Source organism: Pongo abelii, chromosome 3 (assembly GCF_028885655.2).
Source record: "Pongo abelii isolate AG06213 chromosome 3, NHGRI_mPonAbe1-v2.0_pri, whole genome shotgun sequence".
NCBI classification, from domain to species: Eukaryota; Metazoa; Chordata; class Mammalia; order Primates; family Hominidae; genus Pongo; species Pongo abelii.
This window is the reverse complement of record NC_071988.2, coordinates 168,720,288-168,744,655: the sequence shown is the minus strand read 5'-3', so window position 1 is coordinate 168,744,655 and position 24,368 is coordinate 168,720,288. Positions and strand designations below refer to the sequence as shown.

The 24,368-nt window shown below is 33.3% G+C and overlaps 1 protein-coding gene across 9 annotated transcripts in view; it reads left to right on the top strand.

The window, feature by feature from the left end:
* TTC29 (tetratricopeptide repeat domain 29) overlaps window positions 1-24,368 on the top strand; it is a 250,874-nt gene that overhangs the window by 16,897 nt on the left and 209,609 nt on the right. For all 9 annotated transcript variants that reach the window (XM_054554558.1, XM_002815193.4, XM_054554562.1 and 6 more), the window contains exon 5: window positions 19,804-20,027. In XM_054554558.1, the coding sequence (XP_054410533.1) occupies window positions 19,804-20,027 (224 nt within the window). The remainder of the gene's footprint in view (window positions 1-19,803; window positions 20,028-24,368) is intronic.

Here is a 24,368-nt window from a genome sequence, read left to right as displayed (position 1 = left end):
AGAAGTTATTTGGTCAGAATAATTTCCAAAAAGCCTAAATTTTCTTCTAAGTATGCTAGGAAACCTTTGGCTCATTTTATGCAGGGAAATGATATGATGTCACTTTATTTTAAAAGGATCACTCAAGGCTGTTGTGCTCTGTAGATATTTGACTGGGGAACACCCCAAGCAAAAGGTGTTGGTGGCTTGACCAGGGCAGATGTAGTAGAAATGATGAGAAGTGGTCTAATTTAGAATATATTTAAGTGACAGGGAGATCAGAGCTTACCAATGGAGTAAACATGGGAACTTAGTAAAGGAATAGATAAAAAATGACTCCTTCTGAAGTGACCTGAGCAACTAGAGGGATGTCTTGTTCACTGCTGAGTCTCCAGCACCTATAACAGTATCCACATAGTAGGCACTCAAGAAATACTTTTTAATTAAGGCCAGCCTCATCCCAGCCTGTGCATACTGTTTCCAGTTTAATGCCTTCCATTCCTGCTTTGAAATTCATCTTCTTGCAAAAATAATAGTAATGACTAATATTTGTAGAGCACTTTCTATGTTTCAGGTATTATTTTAAGTGCCTCATATGTATTCATTCATTTAATTCACAAAAATTATTTATTAGTTCATTTTACAGCTAAAAATTGATGCACAGAGATACTAAGTAACTTTCCCAAGGACACACACATAATAAGTAGAAGAGATGACTTTGAATCTAGGCAGTCTCGGTCTAACATTCAGTTTTGGAGCATTATACCATTCTGCCTCTGAAAATACTCAGGTCTTCATTAAACTGTGTTTTCTCTCATCTCTCATTCTTAGTGTATTTCCATTCTCTTGGCCTAGAACGATTTTTCTCCTTACTGTCTCATGATTCTTACTCATTCCTAAATGGCTTGACTGTATTAGATAAACTTGCTACTATCTTGTAATCTCCAGTACACTTATAGCACTGTATTGCCATTGCAATACAGTATAATTGTTTCCTATACCAGACTACAAGCTTCAAGAGAGCTGGGCCATTGCTGCTCTGCTCATATGTGCATCCGTGGTACTCTACTCATACAGTGCTTAGCTCACCTCACAGGAATGAGAACCCATGATCTTTTACCCTTTCATAGCCTTGCATATGTATTCTGCCTGGAAAACCCTCTGCTTTCTCTCATGCCTTGTGTACTGGGCAAGCTTTTATTTATCTTCCAGCTTCAACTTAACAGTTTCCTGCTTTGTGAGGCCTCCTTTGAAACACTTGGTAGAGTGCAGAGCTCCTGTTTGAACTATCTTGATGGCCATCGACAGTCATGTACAAGTGTTTTATTTCCCCTTTATTAATATTTAACATACTATAGTATGTTCTATACTATGCATGTATATACTGTGTATGTATGTTGTATGTATGTATTATAGTACATATAGTATATAGATTGTGACTCATTAGTGGGTAGTGATTTTGACTCATCAGTTTGGGGGGTCATGGCTAGGATTTAAAAAATGGAAAGAGAGTATAGACAAGCAGGATAGAAAAGAACGCATTGCATAGAGGAAAGCTAAATATTGGGAGGCTGCCATGTATAATGGAATAGAGCATGAATTTTTAAACCATACTCTCTGGACTCCAGCCCCAGATTTACTCTCATTAACAAAGTAAATGGTTGACTTTGGTGAAGTTACTTAACCTTTCTGTACTTCAGTTACCTAATCTGAAAAAAATAATGATAATAGGGCCTGTTTCCTAAAATAGTTATGATAATTAATTGAGTTAATAATTATAAACTGATTGGAACATTTTGCATATTTGTGCTTTAAAATATTGGCTTAATATATATTACACTCACATTTATACATGTGCTGAACTGCAATGTAAGTGTCTTTTTTTTTTTTTTTTGAGATGGAGTCTTGCTCTGTTGCCCAGGCTGGAGTGCAGTGGCGCAATCTCCACCTCCCGAGTTTAAGCAATTCTCCTGCCTCAGCCTCCTGAGTAGGTGGAATTACAGGCGTGCACCACCACACCCAGCTAACTTTTGTATTTTTTCTTAATGTGGTTGTCATAAGGAATGAACTCTGCTCTAGACTGGAGTCTTTGAAAGCAGGGATTGTGTTTTCTTCACCTTTTAGGCCTCTGACTTACATAAAATAACCCTTTTTTGCTTGTTGACTTTCTTTCCAGAATGGATTAAAGAAACTTAAAGTTAAAACTTTGTAGGCTGGATGTGGTGGTTCACTTCTGTAATCCCAGCACTTTGGGAGGCCGAGGTGGGCGGATCACCTGAGGTCAGGAGTTCGAGACCAGCCTGGCCAACATGGTGAAACCCTGTCTCTACTAAAAATGTAAAAATTAGCCAGGCATGGTGGCACACACCTGTAATCCCAGCTACTCAGGAGGCTGAGGCAGGAGAATTGCTTGAACCTGGGCAGTGAGCCAAGATTGCACCATTGCACTCTCCAGCCTGGGTGACAAGGCAAGACTCCGTCTCAAAACAAACAAACAAACAAACAAAAAAAACCCCCCCAAAAAAACAAAAAACAAACAAAAAAAAACCTTTGTATTACACAGCTGTCAGAGTATAACTAGAAAATAGAAGGCAAATAAATAAAGTATGTAAATATGCTCTCCACTGGAATTACTATAGTTACTATGAGGGAACATTAAGTTTTTCTTTCAACTTCTGGGTAGACTGGGCAAAAAGGAAGATGTGAAGGACTACAGAATTCTCATTACCTGATGAAAAGGCATACATCAGTTCTTTAAGAGAGACAAGTTTTTCCTGATACTAAGCTCCAAAAGAAAGTTATTATATAATCTTATATAAGAAAAATTTGCACACCTAATGCAACAAAATAGTTATTTAGAGAGCTTGTCATAAATATTACATCGTCGTTAAGTTTTCTTTCAAACAAGATAGTAACAGGTAAAATAAATGATTACTGTGTGCTATTCTCTGTGTTAAGTGGTCCTTAAAACAACCCTATGAACAATAACCCTTGTTATTACTCCCAGAGACCAAGGCATGGAGAGGTTGAGTAATTTGACAAAGGCAATCTATTGTTATAAAGAAGCAGAAGCAATGCAGTAGAAAAAAAAGATGGTTCAAAGAGAGGAAGGAATGAATAAGCTGGAAAGAAAATGGATGACATATATTTGAAATCAATTTTCAGACTTTTCCAGTATTTCCAGGACTACCCTGGATCCAGAACCTCCCTTGGGGTTCAGTTCTACCAGAACTCAGTCGTTCTGCAATCATGATTCAGATTTCCATGAAATCATTTTACTTAAGCTTGTCTGAAACAATTTTTTATCCTATAACCAAAGTAGCCAAAGAAATGCATTGCTGATTAAGGGAATTGTTTTCTCAAAAGTTAGTTTGGCTTAAGGTTTTTCCACATCAATGTCAAGGTCAAGATAAATGATGAATCTCATTTCTTTTCTATATTTGAAATGGCCACACAGAAGTACAAAGGATAATAAATTCTTACCATGATAAGGAAGGAGAGAAAACAAATCAGAGATCTCAAAATTTCAGAAATATGTTTTCAGAAAGCAGTTGAAATATCACTATGGAAAAAAATGATATTTTGTAATGATAAAAGGAGTTGGCTCATCAAGAGGACATAAGCCTAAATGTTTTTGCTTCTGATAATAGAACTTCAAAAAAATGTTAAACCAAAACTGATAGAACGAAGAGAAGAAGTAGAAAAGCCCATAATTTTAGTTGGAGATTCCAACATCACTCTCTCAATAACTGGTAGAAAAACCAGTAGGAATATAGAAGCCTTGGACAATGCCTTTAATCACCTTAAGTAATTGACACTTATGGACTATTCCACCAAACAACAGTAGAACACATTATGTTCAACTGTGCATGGAGGATTTATCAAAGTAGATTATAGTCTGGGCCATAAAACAAATTTTAACATGTTTAAACAATTTAAATCCTTCCAACTGTGTTCTCTTACAAGAATGAAATTAAGTTAAAAATGATAGCAGAAAGAGTTTTGGAAAATCTTCCGAAATTGGGAAGCAAGACAACATACTTCTAAATAACCCACGAATCAAAGAAGAAATCACAAGTCAAATTAGAAAATATTTTAACTGAATGAAAAAGAAAACACAGCATATCAAAATTTGTGGGATACAGCTAAAGCAGTGCTTAAAAGGAAATTTATAGCATTAAAATGCTTGTATTAGAAAAATATAAATATCCAAAATTAATTTTCTAAGTTTTCATTTTCAAAAACCGAAAAAATAAAGCAAATTAAACTCAAAGTTAGTAGAGAAAAAGGAATAGTAAAATAAGAGCAGGAAACAAACAAAAAAACCAATGAAACTAATGCTGGTTCTTTGAAAAAAAATTGATCAACCATTAGTCAAACTGATCAGAGAAAAATAGAAGACACAGTTTACCAATTTGGGAAATGAAAAGGGACACATCACTACAGATTACACAAATATTAAATTGTTATTAGGAGATAAACTTTATGCTGATAAACTCAGTGACTTAGATGAAATGGTTAAATTTCTCAAAAGACACTGCCAAAGTTCCCTTACATAGAAACAGATAACGGAAGAGATTTGTATTTATTAAAGACATTAAATTTATAGTTAAAAAAACTTCCTACAAAGAAAATTCCAGGCCCATGTGGCTCCACTAATGAATTCTACCTAACATTAGGGGAAGAAATAATGACAAACTCAACACGAACTCTTCAAGAAAATAGAAGAGGAAGAAACAGTTCTCAAGTAATTCTCTAGCAAATAATATGATTAAGCAGCTGAAAGATCTTCATGATAATGTTAATACAAACCTATCACATGTATTAATTAGGGTTAAGGAGATGATCAGGAAACTGAGATTTAAGTGTATTAAGTATATTCTTAAATGCAGAAAAGTAATATAGCACATGCTATATATATGTTATTTGTTGAATATAAAATATTAATCTAAAATAATAAAACCAGTAATATTTGAAAATCAGTTGTCCTAAAAACTTTACCCTGAATTGAAATCTCCTTTTATTAAATGCCAAATTTTCATGTGTGTATGCATATACCTATACACATACATGTACATATATATTCTGTTATATTGATTTATTTGCGTTTTCTTATATTAATGCCACTAATATTTTTATCAATATAGTTGAAATGCATTCTCATATCTGGCAGACAGTCCCTTTTGTTCCAAATGAGAAAGTTTTTCTTGTATATTCACTGTTTTATATGAATTTTAGAATTATCTTGTCAAGAGTTGGGGAGATATCATTAAGCTTTTATTGGGATTGTGTTAAGTTCATATGTTATTTTAGGAGAACTGACATTATTAAAATACTGAGTCCCACATTAACAAGAACCTTTCATTTCAATGGTGTTGAATAATAGCATTGACAGCGGTGCCTCTTCACATTCCTGGCTTCAGTGAAGATGATTCTAATGTATCCCAAACAGAAAGCCTTTTGCCATAGGTTTTTAAATAGATACACGTTACCAAGATAAGGAAGCTTTTTTTTAGTTTCTATTTTTCTTAATCATGTGTGTTTTGAACCTTGTGAAATAATTTTCTAGCACCTACTAGATTATTATAAAGTTACTAGATTTTCTATTTTGAACTATTCTTCCAATCCTGAGATAAACTCTACTTACGATGGTTTCGATTTATTGACTTCTCTGTGTGTTAGTGTGCACACGCGCGTGTGTGTGATTTTTGTATCTAAATAATAATGATATTGAGCTGTGATTTTTACTTTCTCATGCTACACTTTAAGGTTTTGTAAAATTGACTAAAGAATTTTTATCTTATTCAGTTAAAAGTGAGGGCAAATTAAAAATTTTTTCAGATTGTGCAAGGACCTAGAAACATCTCTTTCTCTGCAGTCTTTCTGGGCCCTCCCCCAGCGAAAGAAATTACAATGGTTACTTGTAATTTGTAAAATTGACTAAATAATTTTTTATCCTTTTCAACGCTCTAGGACATTTTGGATGAAATGGGAATTTTTTATGACTGAAAATTTGGCAGAACTCCCATGCGGAACTGAATAGTTTCTCACCTTTGGTGAGAGTAGGGGTCGGGGAAAGGGGGTAGGTAGGTCTTGTAATTGGTCTTCTAAGTCTTCTCCAGCTAATTGTTATTTTAAAAAAATAAGTGCCTATTTATGTAAAATTTTATATTTACTGCAATAAATTTTAACATGATATTTTCTAATAATGTTAAAGTCTCTTCTATATTTCTTGAAATATTCTCTGTATCTTGGAGGGAGTGTAAAGATAATGATGGCTAATAATATGGGGTCTAGGGTTGGACTGCCTCTGTTGATGAACCAGCTCCATCACTCACAGGTGTACGATCTTCACCTTGTTAATTAAACTCTTTGTGCCGTAGTTTCCTCATCTGTAACATGGAGATTAAAATGATAGCACCTATCTCATTAAAAATGTTGTCAGGTTTAAATAGGCTAATTACATGTAAATTATTGAAAACAGCACCTGGCACATCATTAAGCATACAGTAAGAGTTAGCTGTTACTATAATTATAATTAGAAGCTTTTTCCATTTGTGCTACTATGTTTAGTGACTATCTGTTTTTGTTTTTCATGGTTATATTTGCACAGGTATCTTTTTCTTTTCACATAACCAGTTATTTCATTTTATGGGTCAACTTTTTGGTCTCTCTTTTATCATTTCATCAACTTACTGTTAATATTTTCTTCTCGGATTTTTATTTAGTATTATTTCATGATACTTGTTTTGTTAGGATTTTTTCCTATCATCCTGAGTTGAAAGCTAGCTTCTTCACTAGTATCAGTTGCTCCTGTTTTTTAGAAAATGCACTTAAATCTATAGCCTCCTTTTTAAATATGGTAATAACTTTTTTTTTCTTTCAATTCTAAATATGTGAAAATTTCCATAGTGGTTTTGCATTTAAGCAAAAAATAAATAAATTTGAAGTGTATTTCTAAATTTGCAGGTGAGTAGTTTTTGGTGTTTTCTTTTCTTTTTTTTTGTAGGGGATCCAGGATTGGGAAGTAAATCTTTACTCATGCTTAGTAAGTGTGTCATGGATGTATATCCATGGATGTGTACTAAATGTATCAATTTACAAAATTCCTGGTGTGACCAGTACATGGTCAGGTTTTATAAATATTTATTTTTTTTGAAAAATAAGTATATATTCTCTATTTGTTTGGTAGATAATTATATAAAAATCTCTCAGAATCTAAATATTAGTGTGAGGCTGTTATTTCAATCAAGCTAGGCAATTACTGTTCAAATATTTCTACCTCTACTTTATCTGTAAGTTTCTGAAAAAAATTAAAATCAATGTCTTCTCATTATTCTGTTAATTTTATGTATTTTTAAGCTATATTATTAGGTGCATTATTTCCTACCTGCTATATTTTTCAGTAAATTAATCTGTTTATAAATCTGATATTATTATGCTCTTTTAATTTTTTTCCACCTGAATTCTATTTTGTTTAATACTAATAATATTATACAAGCTTTCTTTTTGTTGGTATTTGCATTATTATATGGTAATACAAAAGAAAAATATTCTTGTTCTCTGCCTACTAATCTATTTTATACTTTTTAAAAAAAGTTTAAATCCAAGGCGCTTTTATTTCATCTTCTTGCAAATACTTTCTTTTGTTCTTGCAATGTTCTTATTGATATACTTTTGTATTTACTAATTCCATATTCTTAGTTATAACTAGTAATTTTCTAAATGTTTAGATAGCTGCAATAAAATTAATATGATATTCAGGAAAACAAGATCTTTATATACAAGATCTTTTATATATACACAGATGTTTTCTGGCCGAAGCATCAAAATGATCCATTGACTTTTTGTTTTTATTAATTTAGTTTTTATTATGTTCTGGAAGTTTATTGTATACATACAATCTGTGAAAACTCCTGGCTTCACTGTTCATGTGTGCAGTGCACACTTACTTTGCAACGGTAATTAAAGAGCACATAATTTGAAAGATTTATTTACATGACTTACAGTTTGGTAGTTATCTTTTAAGCATTCAAGTTTGACAGGGAAATGTATTCTAATTTATTTTTAGATAAGGAGAAAATCAAAATATGTTGAGTCAAATGAGGAACTATTTCTGTGATAGAAACTTAAAAACTCAAAGAAGAAATGAGATTAACTGCTGCTCTTAAGTAGTCAGAACTTGACATTTCTCTTAAGGTATTTCTCACCCAAGACATATAGAATATTTATATGTAATTTCTCACCCAAGACATACAGATTTCTCACCCAAGACATATAGAATATTTATATCTAAAAATATAGAACTGGAGTCGTCTTAAGAATCATTTGGTTTCTTTTTAAAATTTTATCAAAAAAGGGGCGCAAGAGAGTGTAGTTAACGGAGTACCAATGATTGATTTGTAAAAGATAAGTTCTATAAGTGTATATACTTTTTTCTCATGACAAAATATCATTACTTCACTAGAAGACATGCCATAGTAAGAGAAATATACATGCAGTTTTTGTTATTTACCCCTACACTATCTTCCATTACATTACTGAAAAGAGCATGAATAATGTTTTGTTTTCATTTTTAATTTATGTGATTTTTTCCCTTTGTATTTTAAACATTATATTTCTCTTAAAATTTGTCATGTTTACAACTCAGTGTATACTATTTTTCTTGCCATTATTTTTAATATTTTTAAAGTATTATAAGGAAATATATGTTTAGAGGGAGCAATATTAGAATGTATATGACGAACCTATAGGTGTAAAGAATTGATTGTTTTACCTTTCTCAGAGAAAGCTTCTCATGTAGTTGTTTAATATGAAAGGTTTTTTCTTGAAAAGGTTAAAAAAGTTCTAATCAACTTTTGTACATTATGTAGAACTTCATTTTCTAAACTCTGCAAAAGAAAGTTTCATATTTAATGGGGAATCATGAATTATTCCATTTATTATCTACTTCCTCCTTTCAAAGACATGATCTGGATAAAAGGCGGGGTGAATAATTTCAAAAAATACAATACATTTTTAATGGGAAGGTGCAAACTACAGATTCTCATGACTATTAGCAAGTGTAGAGGAAACAGAATTTTACTTGCAAAACTCGTCAAACTCTTGCAAAGATAAAATGTATGACATACTTTAGTAAAAAAAAAATGCAGTGAGCTGAAGTTTTCTTTATAATGCAACTTGTTTTTACTAAGTTTGTTCTTTATATTCTCCAGCTTTTCATTTTTATTAAAAGTTTGATATTTCCCTGAATGTATATGGAAAGTTGATAGTTCTTTTATTTCTAATGCTGTATAGAGAGCTAAAAGAAAATTTTAAATGATGTTATTTGAGAAAAAGTTTTCCAAACAATAAAATTTCAAAAAATGTGGAGGGTATCATAGAATTATGTTTCAAAAAATAGAGTGTCAGTGTGAAGATGGGTGGTTTTAAAAAGAAGAACGCAACAGAGTGAATATCATATTCTATGGAGTTTTTTGTTAATAGAAATTATAAATACTAATTTAGACAAAAATGATCATTTGATGAGTGAGTATGATGAAATTTACATGTATATTTAGTCCACTCTTTGTAGTCCTGTGATATGAAACTCATTTTTTGTTTCCCTCCTCTTTTCCTCGTGTTTCTTCTTGTTATATTAGGACACAGAATATACCAGAATTGTATTACTTATTTGAATTTATTTTGTATCATTATAACTCAATTTAAAAGCTAAGATTATTTCCAGGGTTTATTTTTCAGCTTAGGTTTAACTGGTTTTTCTATAGTAGAGAAGTACAGTGTAATCTGAAAGAAAAGAACAAGAATCCATATGATTTGCTGCAGTTAGCCAAAGGTGTTTGGAGTCGTGTTGTAATCCTGGCTTGAAAATACTGTCCCTGAAAAATTCTCCTTTAACACTCATTTAATATCTTTCCATGTGGAATCTTTGGCTTAAAATTTTTCTACACAAATTATTTTGTATAAAGTTTGAATTTCTCAAAGGAGTTTGGAAGTAATAAGACTTTTATCAAAATTGCATATGTAATTAAGCTCATATAAGGAGCTTTTCTTCCAATCCTTTTTTACCAAACTACTAAAGAAGTTTTCATTAAAGGCAGTTACTTTTTGTGAGAGCAACAAATGTTTCGAAAACCAACAGTATTTTTTTAAGTCTTAAAAATGTGTATGTTTGAGGTTTTTCAATAAAGAAAATGAATAATGCTAAAGTTCTGTGCGACAGCTACCGTGGATAACTATTTTGGTAATACTCTCTATTGTCTGATGAATAGTTTATCCAATCCTGGTTGATAACAATTACTGTACTTCAAATATTTGATTAAATGGGAATCACTTGAATAACTCACTTTGAGCAGGTGGGCACATAAAAAATGCCTTTCTGTTATTAAGGAAATTATCTAAAGTTATTGTAAAGATTATAGTCCTGTACTATTTGCTAAATAAGCATGCTTTCCTCTGATATTTGTTAATAATCATCAATGAAAATACTGTTTGGTTTATAAACATTTGTTGATCTCACAAAAAGTGACTGCCTTTAATGCAAAACATCAGTTCTATCAAAATAGAATCTGTGAAAGAATTTCTGTCCCATTCTACACAAATATTTCATAACTTCTAAAATATAATCACCCATGTTGAAATGAATTCTTATCAGGCTATTGAGAGAATCTTTACTGATCGAATTTTTAGCTATTTTTATTATTCGTTGAAAGTGTCGTATTAGTGGTAGTACTATTTACAAAATGCCACAGGATAAACTTTATTCCTTCATTATTACTAGGTTTTTTTTTTAAAATAAAGGTTGAACTTAGGTTAGTTTTTTCAAAATAGCATTTTTCAATTTGTATATATACTTTTAAAATGTTGAAAGTCTGACTATGCTTTTCTTTATTATTAATAGATAAAAAATCCAAAAATACAAAGCACAACTTGCATAGGTAACAGTTTCCTCTAAAGTTCAAATTAGTAAATGCGTAACTGTTTTGATAATCACATAAAAGTTCTGTTCCATAAAATGTTCTGGGAGGCAGATTTTATTTATGTATTTAAAATTGTTAAATTGGCCTATTTACCTAAATTGAGTCTAAATCAAAACTGAAACAGAATGCTATATTAATATTTACATTCTGACTTTTTGGCAATATTTTTATATTGCTTAATTTTTTCAGTTCATATAATAAAAGATGAAGTCATTTATTTGGATAGCAATTCTAAGAAATTTCTAGAAAAATTATAAATTAATATATTGCATTAGACAATTTCTTTGGAGTGAAGCTAAAATGTTATCTGAATCTTTACAAGGAGAATTTTATATAATTTTTATATATAATTTTATGTAAATTGTATATCATATAATTTAATATAAGTAATATAATATAAAATTTATATAATGTATAATTTTATATAAATATATAATTTATATATCTAATTATATATTTATATAAATAATATATAATGTATATAATATCTAATTGCATTTTATAAAAATTATGTATAATTATATATAAATTATGTAAATTTTACAGCAATATATAAAATATATAATGGTAAAATATAAGCATATCACAATGTTTATACTTTCAAATTTTATTTTTAATCTTCTCTCAAAGTGAATATGATTCATAAATTCTGCAAAAAATCAAGATCATTATAACGGCTGTGATATTTAAATTATCATATGATTAGTCATAACTGAGATAATATTATAAAAAGAGCTTTTTAATTAAAATATGTTAAACTATAATACATTGAAATGATTGTATTGTGTTCATTATATGTTCAATATTCTTTAAGGAGGTTCTGAAATGTTTAGAAGACATTAATAACAATGTTCATTTTAATGATGAATTCTAGTTGTAATGACTATAATGAAAAATTCTTTTGATCCAAGTATAATAAATTCTACTTTTTGAGATGTTAACATGTAATAATTAAATTAAATCATATAGAAAATAAGCAGTAGTCATATTATTTATGATTGGTGGATGTATGAGATACAAAATGATTTGTTTTAGAGAATCCATCATAATTTAAAAGTGCTTTATATGTATTTTATTTGGATTAATAAAAATTTCTCGTTAAATATGTGAATGTTTAAGTATAAAGTATTTTTCTAATTTTTCCAAAAATAAGAATTGGATGCTTTGAAAACTGTTAATCTATGATATGCCACCTGCCCTATTTACATTTTTAACAGTTGAATATTTGTTAACTGATCTCATAGACAGCTACATGTTTTGCTGTTACCAGATGGATGAGATAGAATACCATGCATAACTTTACATTTATCTTCTTTGTCAACTTATTTGCACATCAATTAAAATAATATCTGTATTAGGATGGATAATGAAAGTTATCAAATTTACATGATGAAATTGCAGTTTGCTAAATTTCCAGTAGATGCCCCCAGAGACCAGTCAACTCATTGGAAATCCTTTAAATTTAAAGACCTTTTTATATTGAAACTTCTTTCTTGCTATATTTTGAAGTGCATGGAAAATAAATTAAGAATTCTAAAAATCTTAACTCACTAATGTTTCTTACAAAATACATATATATGGCTGTTGGTAGCCCAATTCTTAATCATTGCTAATCAATACTATGACTAATAATTGTGAACAACCTGAGTGTGTAAAATTAAGAAAAATGCTTTCAGTTTTCATTGTAATTCTATATGGCTTTAAAGTAAAAAGTCATTTTAAACACTGTCAAATTTTATGTCTTTTTAACTTTTCTCTCTTTATACATCTATATGGCTAGGAAAATGCTATATTGTTATTTTAGCTTTTGGGAAAAAATAGCATTTTTACCAAAAACTATAAAACATAAACAACTCATATAATTTTTATCAGTTAGTGTGTGTATGTCAAGAAATGACTTTTTTCATTCTAATTACAGTATACATAATATCTACCTACACCGAAAAAGATAGGTAAGAATAGTGATTCACTTTATTCCAAGGAAATTATATTAACTGAAGCTATTTAAGTATTAATTTAAGTCAATGTAATTATCCCGTAGGTGATTCCAGGAACATTTATCCCTACCATATGAATGTAAAACTGTTATAACTGACACATGGATAACCCACTCATGACTTATAAATATTAACTTAATGAAATAAAATTATTATCCTGACTTTTGATTAGATATTACATATCTTTTGATTTTATCTTTGTCAGATTAAATGAAAATTTTATGATCTTGTTTTAAAGTATGGTTTTTTTTATTGAACCACTTTTGAAATATTTCACTGAATGTAAAGCTTCATCTTGATTCCATAATTCAGTTTATCCTATGAAAAAAATATGTTAAATATATCAGTCATATAATTGAATATACAATAATGCCTTTGATTTTAAAAATTCACCCAATAACTAATACAAAGACCTACTTAGGTGGTTTTATATTACTTATTAGATGTATTAGTTTAGGTGCAGAGAGAGTAAAATAAATTGTAATTTCTATTCATTGCATCTGTTCATCTTTTTTATATTTATAGAAGTATATGCTTTTTATCCTTTTAAATGTTTGTCTTTGTCAGTGTTTTTCCTGTTAGAGTTTATGCCCTTGAGTGGGAACCATATCCATTTAATTTGCTCTTCCTGGATGCTGCTGGCTGTCTGCTCTCTCCTTTTAAAGAGAAGGATTTTCTGGGGGAGTCACAAAATGATACTGATCTCTGTCTCCAACCCAACCTATACATGGATTGCCATGGATAAACAGAACGGCTTACCAATTGAAAGGTTGCATCATAATTGTCAAATAACATCAAATTCCTAATCAATACAAATAAATAAAACATTGTGTGGAGGAGGAGAAGAAGAAAAAGCAACAACATGTGATATAATAGGAGGCAATGTAGGGAAATGGGAAGAATTCAGAATTTGCAACCAGAGGGATCTGGGTGTGAATTCCAACTCTGCCATTTACTATTAATAACTTGTATGGCTTTGGGCAATTCACAACCTCACTGAAGACAGGTTTTTTAATTTGTAAAAATTGAAGTAGTACTTTATACAGTTATTGTGCCAGTTAGAAATGATGTCTACACAGTGCCTGACACATTGTGGGTGCTCTATAAATAGTAGCTATTCAAAATAGTTTAAGGCGGAATTTTAAAACACTATAATATCTCCATGGCTGTTTAGCAGTAAATTCTCCATTTCTCAGCATCTCTTCGTATTCACCTGCTGTGGAGTTATGCCATATTGTTCAGCTCTGCTTTCTGTCAGTTTCTAGATTTTTTTAATGTCTGCATTTTTTTAGGGAGATGTTGATGTGAATTCAAAACAGTTAACAGCATCTCCATTAAATGAATAATGCCCTTAAATGGCAATAAAACCCATATGAAATGCTTGACTACTTAATTTCATTCTCAAATGCGTTCTCAAGCTGCATCCCTTATCCCATTGCAGCCCCAAGTATCGGCAGTGGCAAAGATCTTCCTTAGGATACATTCAGCATGTCCACGAATGTGACAACTTTTGCTTCTGTGAATGGCACATTTTTTTTCCTGTCAGATGAACTCTCCTCATATTTTGTAATATTAAATCTCTCCATAAATTTTACCAGCGTTCTCTATTTTCATCCAGTATCGTGGCATCAGTTCAAGAAGATTTTTCTTTTTCTGATGCTTAAAAACAGCATCTGTTAATTTAGACTAATATTCATAAAAGTTTTTTAATGTGTAAATGAAACCAAAGCCTAAAAAGTTTATGGCCAAATGAAATAACGATTAAGCGAATAAATCTGAGTTTTGTTTATATTTCTATTTGTGTTTAAAACAATTCTTTCATATAGCAAGTGAACTTTGGCTATGGTTCTCTGTTATGAAATTTAAAACCTGAGAAATTCAAATATAATGGTAGAGATTGACATTCCTTTTTTTTAGATAGCTGATTTATTTTAATAAAAGAAGATTTTCTGGTTAAAAGAAATAATTTGCATTAACTATGAAGGTTTAGATAGGAACCTATTTATTAAACCACTATAATTGTCTTTTCTTGCTCTCAAATATTAGCAATGAGGCTTAAACAGTAGCATATTTGTATGCATAGGTATGTGCGCATGTGTGTAAAAAATAGAGATGATACCAGCATAGTTCTATATGCATATTTAAATACATTTCTATTTGTAACATCATCTGTAAAGAATGATCTTTTTTAAAAATGTACTAGAAATTTTAAAAATTGATATTAGTTATATATCATAGATGTTTGAAGCTGAAAGGTGTTGTGGAAATGATTGTCCAACCCCTTCTGAATCACTTAGTGTTCTTTGGTCACAGACAGCAGAAATGGATTCTGACTAAATCAAGTGGAAATGATTTTATTGGAAGGATATAGTAGAATTTAGAGGAGAACCCAGATCAGAAGAAAAAGACCAGACCTAGCCCTCTCGAATGGACGTTAGGTAGCAGGAACTACGAGAGAATCTTGTCAAGATTCTTCCAGATTGATTGAGCACCAGCAACCTCCTACACCTTTATGTTGCTTGCCTCTGGTTTTAGAATTTTGGGAGAGAGACCAGTTGGCCTAATTTGGGTCAATAACCCACTCCTTGGCTAGGGAGTCCCTGCATTTTCATGCCACCAAGACTACATACAACGTGGGATTGGTTATTTCTGAAATACTTTTAGAATGTGCCTCCTGTGGACGTGGAGCTAGATGCTGGGTAGACCAAATCCAGCAAAAGCACCTTTATCTTCCAGGTGGGGAAAATGAGGCCCAGAGAGTGATTTTTCTGGATTTCTGACCCTGTTGTGATTAGAACTGAGATGGCCTTCTAACTGCCCTATCTAGCATTTATCTGTATCATTTATGGTCAATTTTAATTTTTATCTATTTATTATTTTCTTCATTTTGGCCCCCAGATGTCTTCTTCACTCCTAGGAAGATCGGCTGGCCACCAGTGCATACACATACAAAGGTGGCATTGCTTGTGTGAGGCAAGATTCCAACCCCTTGTCCTCTCAGGCCTCCTATGTCACCCCTCAAACTGCCTTCTAGGGTAACATGTGGAGGTCCCCTCAGGCTCCTGAAACTCCAGTTATCTGAACCTTAACTCATTATCTTTCCCCAAACCTGTTCATCCTTTCGTGTTCCCCTCTTCAGCAAATTACTAATTAACCCATTACCCAATCCCAAAACCTGGTTTTTATCCTTGCTCCTCCCTTTCCTTCACTCCTGATATCCTTTGAATCACCAAGTAACCCATATTTTTGTCTCCCTAAAATGTTTTGAAATCACCTACTTCTCTCCATCCCTCCAGCTTTACCCTGGTTCCACCCCCAGCACCTCTCCTTTCCGCAACCACAGTCTCCCATCCGTTCTTCCTGCTCCCGGTTTTACCCTCCTCCCCTCCCTTCTCTTGGATCAGGTGTGAATTTCTGACTCACAGACTCGAGAATGCTAAATTGAAAGTCTTTATTTTTTTATAACTTAATTTTAATTCCTGGCCCTGAGCCTTGATCCTCCCTAGTGTAAAAATCCAATCTTGTCACTCTCAGGTAAAGTCAGTCCAATTCGGCAGTTTCTCAGGTTGTTCAAGATTCTAAAACTTCTTCCCCTCACCCTATTTTCCTACACAGAGACAGCATCGCACTACTGGGGGCTTCAGGGGAGTAGAGTTACTAGATTTAGCAAATAGAAATACAGAGCATACAGTTCAGTCTGAGTTTCAAAAACAAGAAATTTTTTTTTAGAATAAGTATGTTCTATGCAGTATTTGGGGCATACCGCTAATAAAAAAATCATTCATTGTTTATCTGATGTTAAAATGTACCTGGGCATCCTACATTTTATCTGGTAACCCCCTGGGGTAACAGCATTTATTTTCAGATCTTGACCTGGAACAAGTTTGTCCAACCCAGTGCCCATGGGCCACATGCGGCCCAGGATGGCTTTGAATGTGGCCCAACACAAATTCATAAACTTTCTTAAAAAGGCTATGAGATTTGTTTGTGATTTTTTTTAGCTTATCAGCTATTGTTAGTGTATTTTATGTGTGGCCCAAGGCAATTCTTCTTTCAATGTGGCCCAGAGAACCCAAAAGACTGGACACCCCTGACTTCCTGGACTTTGTAATTGTCACTGCATTTGTCTGGCCAGTATCCATTCCTTCCTCCATCTTTGCAGACATAGCTCTAGTTTTGTTTGGGGGCAGTAACATGCCCAAGAGCAGGCAGGGTATTTGTTTTTCCAGACTCCTTGCACCAAGGTGAGGAGTGGGGCTGTGACAGGGTTCTGGCCAATAAACAAGTGGAAATCTGCTAGTGGTTGCAGGAATGTTTCATTTTTCCCTAAAATAAGGGATGCCAGTGCCACCCCACTTTCCCTTTTCTTCCTGTCTTGAAAGTAGACATAATTTCTGAAGCTGTAGCAGCCCTGTAGCAACCAGTAAGGGACCAGAAAGAGGGAAAGTCAAGATAACCCCAGATACATGGTCTTGAACTTGCCAGGCTACTGAACCAAGGCCCTCAGCTGCCTGCCTTTAGGCAAGAAAATTAGAAACCTCCATTTTTCACAGCACTGTGAGACAAATTTCTTTTACTTATAGCTGAATGCATTCCTAGCTTATGAGGTCCTTTACATGTGTCCATCTCTGATGTACTTGATCCGTCTTTGTTCTATCAGCTCTGGAAATATGCTGACCTGAACCCTTCAGGAGCTCCCCAGTACTGCTCATTTCCGCTTTAGCTGTGTCTTCCTTCAGTCCCCAGTGGGTAGCCCATGAACAGTCATTAGGATACATCTCCTTGCTATGGCCAGATGACATTGTGACAGACGTATCAGCCCTCTCCTCCCAGTAACTTCTGGGCCACACATGATGCCCACTAGAATATTAAGTCCCTTCTCCTATACCATTCAGGGGCTGTGGACAATTACAGGGCTGGTTCTGGTCCTCCTCTGCCTAGAAATGCTATGCAGGGACTTTTGCTGCCTTTGCATGCCCTTGCGTATGGGGAGGTGGGGAGAGGGATGTTGGTAATCCTCCCTGCCTTCAAGAACCCTAGATGGGAAACAGGATATGAGTGTTTTCTACTCTTGGCTCCCACTGCATTTCACAGGATGTTGACTTTTCTACTCTCTGAGCCCCTCCATTTGACTGGAGTGAGGAAGAGAAAGAGAACATGGCCCTCCAAGCATCTCACTGCCTTTCTCCATACTTTCCTCCTCTATCGCAATTGGAGGACACGAATAAGTAACAAGCACTATTCCTTTTCTCTTCCCCATTTCAAATATATCTTATTCTCATACTAAATGTTGGCTTTTAATCTTTTGACCTAGGATCCATGTGGTCTCTTTATTCTCTTTATGGACTAGTTCTGTAACAACCTGACTGCCATATAGGGGAAGGTTGCAGTTCAGCTGGGACGCTTCTTCCAGATGACTTTTGTAAAATGCAGTCTCGTCATGTCAGTTCCCTGACTCTGATCTCCAATAGCTCTACCTCCCTCCCAGCTTGGAGTCCAAACTTCTCACTGTTGCTTTTACCTTAAGGTCTCTTCATGATCTGGTCCCTGCCTTTTTTCTAAACTTCCTGTCTCACCACTCTCCTGCTTGCCACTCCTTATTTGTTTGTTCTCTACCTAAGTTGATCCACTGCATAAGAAATCCTTGGCAGATGCAAGTCTAGTCACTTTGTTTTATTTTGTTATTTGTTTGTTTTTTTGAACTCTGTAGGTGAATCTAATGCATAATGAGGAATTGAGAAGCAGCAGTGAGATTTCACATTTCCCAGAGTATTTTCACATACCTAATTTCATTTGGTTCCTAGAGGAATCCCATGATGTAGGTAGCATATACTAATATACACAGCTTAGAGAGGAGAAGACTGGAGACCCAGGGAGGTGAGGCAAAACTGGACTCAATCTTGGTGGTCTGGGCTGTTTCCACTCCACGGTGAATTTTTGTTGCCAGTAGTAGCACATCATGTCGTTTGTCCTATATTTTTTTAAAGAATATAATATAATTAGTATAAAGCTATATCTTTTGGTATCTAATTGTTCTTTTAATGGAATAATAGCCACTACACAGCTATTATCTCACAATTCTGTTTATTTCCTTTCTAGAAATTTTCATGATTTGAAATTATTTCTCATTTGCTTACTTATTTGTTAGTCATGTTCTGCCCCTAGAATGTAAGCGTCACAGGGCATGGAATCTATTTGGTCTAGAACAGTGCCTGGCACTTAGTAGGAAACTCAGTACCTATTTGTCGCTTGACTAAATGGAATATTCATTTGTCACTTTATCTTTTTGCATTTGATTATTGAAGTTAGAATATAATTATTAATCATTAACTTAATTCTAACTGAAAATAATTTAAAAATATATAGTTAGTAATAGATTTCAATAAATATTTTCTGCATGAATGAAAGAATGATGAACTTCTGTAACATACAGTGAAACTGCTAATATAGAGAGAATATTGTTTTGATATTAAATGGCAAGTTTTATTTTTGCTTGACTTGTTGGGGTTTTTTCTTTTTTTGGTGGGAGGCTGTTGTATCAAGTATTTTTTAATATTCATCAGTCAACTAGCTTATTTGTCCTTATCAAATGGAGCTCAGCTCTGGAACTGATATGTTTATAATGTAATTTCATTAAAATTACTGTATTTAGATAGCTCCTGGCATCTTTCATTAAGCAGAAGTTGTTCAATTATAAGTGTTTGAGGCAAAGATCTTTTGATAGTTTTCAGTGCTTTCACTGGCAGAAAAGGCAACATGATTCAACCTTTAATTATTAGAGAATGAAAACGCTGTGCGGACTGAAAGGATTAACATAAACCTGAGAGTGTTCTGATTCATATTCCCAGTTATAGGAACTCCTACAAGAAGAATATCTGTGTGGACATGCTGCGAGATGGTTATCATAAGTCCTTCACCGAGCTCTTTGCTCTGATGGAGCAGTGGGATGCCCTGAAGGAGACTGCGAGAGTCAGGTCCCTCTTCTGGCTGCAGAAGCCCCTGGAGGAGCAGCCTGATAAACTGGATTACTTCTACTATTACCTGACCAGGGCTGAGGACGCTGAGAGGAAAAGTAAGTGGTGGGACTGTGGGCAGAGCACAGAAGGAGCCAGAACAGCGAGCTCCTGGGAGAAGATTCCAGATTGTTTCATGTATGAATTTGAAACATTAAGACAACTTAGCACACTTCAACCCAGTCAATTAAGCGTCTTTATAGAATTAAGGAAAGGGAATGTTGGATCACGAGGCTGCCCAGGCACGGGGGCATTCTGGTGATGTCCTTCCGAGCCAGGGAAGACAACACATAGCACCTAATAATATCTCCAGAACTTCCCCATGAATTAACATAGTTCCTATCATTAGGTTTAAACTTTCTACAGTTTTTCTGTATACGTAATCTGAATATTGACTTTCATACAGGAGATACTTTCAAAGAGTGCTATAACTTGAAAATCACACTGATTTTCCTAAGTTTAGATAGTGGACTTTGAAGTTTGGGTCAAGAAGTCCTACTGATTTGAATCGGAGAATTTGTCTTTGTAAATAGTAAAAAGACATGAAAATCCTGCAATTCACAATTGCAAATAAAATTGTCAATTTTATATTTTCCATTACATCATTTCTAATAAATTTTTTGTATTTCAAAATTTTCCAGAAAGTTAGTATACATTCCAAGTATTAAATATTTTCATCTCTACACTAATTATACTGATATTGTTGTCATAAATATTTCTTAGTTACATATTAGGAACCGGTCATTTTAACTAGTCATCTATAATCAAATAAAAAAAGGAAATTCTAGAATTTGGCATGTAAATTTGGTATTCTAAATTATTCCTTTCTCCAAATTTTTGGGGGAAAATACCACAGGATTCAAAAAGAAAAACTCAGGCCTCAACATGACGATGTCTACATGTCATTTCAGGCTTTTCTATGAGAAAATAGGGTATTAGCAACTTTTTGTTACCCAATGGTACCATGGAGAAAATTTATGGAGTCATGTAAACAACATTAGAAGAGTCTCTATATGTTGGAGCCAATACATATTTCCCATCAGGTTGTGAACTGACTTATGAGTATGAGACACACAAAAATGTGAACAACAAAACAAATGAACTAGGGTGTGTGTATGGCAGGGGTGGGATAGGAGGTGGTTATTTATATTATGAAAAGGGTTTCACTGCAGGACGGATGTGAAAAAAAATATTTTGGTGAACTTTAAAATATTATTTACAATTATTTCTCAAGAAATTAACTATTGTAAATAAAAAGTGCTATTGTAAAAAACCTCCATTTTGGCTGGGCGCAGTGGCTCATGCCTGTAATTCTAGCACTTTGGGAGGCCGAGGCGGGTGGATCACCTGAGGTCAGGAGTTTGAGACCAGCCTGGCCAACATGGTGAAACCCCGTCTCTACTAAAAATACAAAAATTAGCCGGATGTGGTGGCAGGCGCCTGTGATCCCAGCTACTTGGGAGGCTGAGGCAGGGAATTGCTTGAACCCGAGAGACAAAGGTTGCAGTGAGCTGAGATTGCTCCATTGCGCTCCAGCTTAGGTGACAAGAGCAAGACTCCATCTCAAAACAAAACAAAACAAAACAACCTACATTCTAGTATTTGCCCAAAATTCTACAGTGATATTTAAACTGAAAGTAGAACTAATTAAGATAATATTTGCTCATTAGCTGTTTTAGTCCATTGAATTTTATCATATTCACTGTTTTAAATTGAGGCTTTCATTGGAGAGAGTGTAAATATAAGCTAAATATGTCACTTGTCATAAGGTGTCATAGATGTGAGCCAGCTTGTCATAAAGCTTTTTCAAATTTATAAGAACCTAAAATGCCAAATAGTCTATTTCAGGGTAGAAAACATTTTAATATATAATATTTCTTAAAGAAAAGTTACTACAAGTAAAAATGTTTCTCCAATCCAAAAGTTAACAAAGTCTAACTTTTTGTTTTGTTTTGAGACAGACTCTTGCTCTGTCAACCAGGCTGGAGTACAGTGGTGTGATCTTAGCTCACTGCAACCTCCTTCTTCCAGGTTCAAGCGATTTTCCTGCCGCAGCCTCCCGAGTAGCTGGGACTACAGGCACAAACCACCATGCCAAGCTAATTTTTGTATTTTTAGTAGAGACGGGGTTTCACCATGTTGGCCAGGCTGGTCTCGAACTCCTGACCTCAAGTGATTCTCCTACCTTTGTCTCCCAAAGAGCTGGGATTACAGGCATGAGCCACTGCACCTGGCCCAAAGTCCAATGTTATAATAGCCAAAGTCTCTTCTGTAGGATTATCTCCCACAAAATGCAGTGGCTTTTGACTGGTTGAAATATACAAAAATAAAAGTATTACAAAAGTATTACTGGAAAAACTTCAGCTGAAGGACATGTAAACATTTGTGCCACCTTTTTTCAAAAATTGTTATAATTTTTTTTCCACATTCAACACATGAACTTTATTGGAGGAAAATTGTGGTTTGAATTAGGGATGTACCAGAAAATGACATATGCACATTCACATTTATTAATTTGAATGAATCCTAAATCTTAAAATGTGTATGTATGCCTAGAATATAGAAATATGTTAATAGTATCTAAAAGTTCCATTCCATATGGTTGTGACGTTAGAGACAATTTTCCTGAGATAGCATGTAACTGAGCATTCTCGTTGCTTCTTATTGGAAGAACCATCACTCTAGGGTCACAGTGAAGTTCATTTAATCAAAGCTATGGCACTAACAACAGTCATCTCAGGTCAGTTCTATCTCTTGAGACTTACAGAGCAGTAACCTAGAGTTATTTAAATTACTTTATAAAACACTTGCTGTTTTATAGCAAAGATGTGTTTAAAGTAAGCCAGTCATTTCTTTTTGGGTTATTTTCCATTTGTTAAAGTGTTTCTTTGTCCCTGATACTTTTTTAAAAAAATATTATCCATTGTCGTGAATCACTGCTGTGCCATCTGTGACATCTGATTTGAGCATTATGCCCCATGGGGCTAGGGAAGAGATGACAATAATGGTAATGGGTAAGAGAATCAATAGATAATTCAAACATTATTTACACTTGACTTTTAAATTTATTAAGGGCTGAGCAGCAATTTTTTTCTAATAATGTTTGTTTAAGATGCACAAATTATGTTCTACTAAAGCAAAATTCCACAGGTATTTACAGATTTGATGTAAAGCAAAACAAAACAATTTTCTGGCAAAATAAGCTTGAGAAATACCCGGTGAACTAACATTGAGGTTAAGCAGGTTGATTTATTGCAGGACTAATCAGAGAATTTAGCATGCTGATGTATATTGTGTGGTTTACTGAAAAAGGAAATTTGCAAAAATGTTTTTCAAATTTATTTTATTGTAGAAGCTTCTTTTTAAGGAGCATAAGAAACCCACAATAAAATTGATTTTCATCTTCTGAATATACCTGCTGACAATTCAAGAAGTGGTCTACAAGCAAGGAGAGAAGGCTACTTGTAGCCTTTGTAAAGGGCACAGGACATGTATTTGGACTGCCCAAAGATTTGAAACTTGAATATATTCTTTTGTATTTAATATTCTAGAAAATCATCCTTTTTTTCTAGAAAAATAGCTTAGCTGACAAGTAGTCTTTAAATATGTAATCTTGGTAGCTTATCTAACTCATTCCTAAAAAAAAAAACCTTATGAAATGTTGCAAATATTTTTACATTAAGGTTTAATTACTAAAATATAAAAAAATTGTTTCAGGACTACATATATTTTTAATTTTATATATATATACTTTTTATTAAAGTGGAAAATATGAAATGTTTTACTTACTGGCTTCTAAAAGCAATAACTCTCTAATCAGTAAATATAACCAAGAATATGAAATATTACAAAACAGACTTCAGTGTTGTGTTCACATTATGTAGGAAGTTCATAATGGAAAGACAAAGCACAGAAATATTCTGAGGTGGGAGTATTTGCATCAGATAAATAACTTAGGTCATGCTCTACTTTTCACCTGAGCTGTCACCTGGTGTGAGTGTCCTCGAAAAGCAGAATGGCTCTCCAGAATCCCCAGCAACTTCCAGGATAGGGAGACCTTTTTATTTTGTTTTCCAGTTATTAAATTTATTTTGATATAAATGTTAATTTCCATTGGAATTTTAAAGAAGTATATGTAAAGGAATAGAATCGGTTTTAGAAATTTCTTTTGAAACATTGGGGTGACTTACTTACAGTTCTGCAAAACGACCCTTTGTTGTAATCAACTTGTTTCATTTTTTCTGAGTTTTGGTTTTAATCTTATAGGTGTCCTAGTGGGCAATATTTTTGATAATTGTAATCTCTTCAGGAATATGTGGGTTGACTCCTCTGGTAGTAGTGAACAATTAATATCAGTGAATTTTAATAGATAATGATTGTTATTAAAAAATTATTGGAAG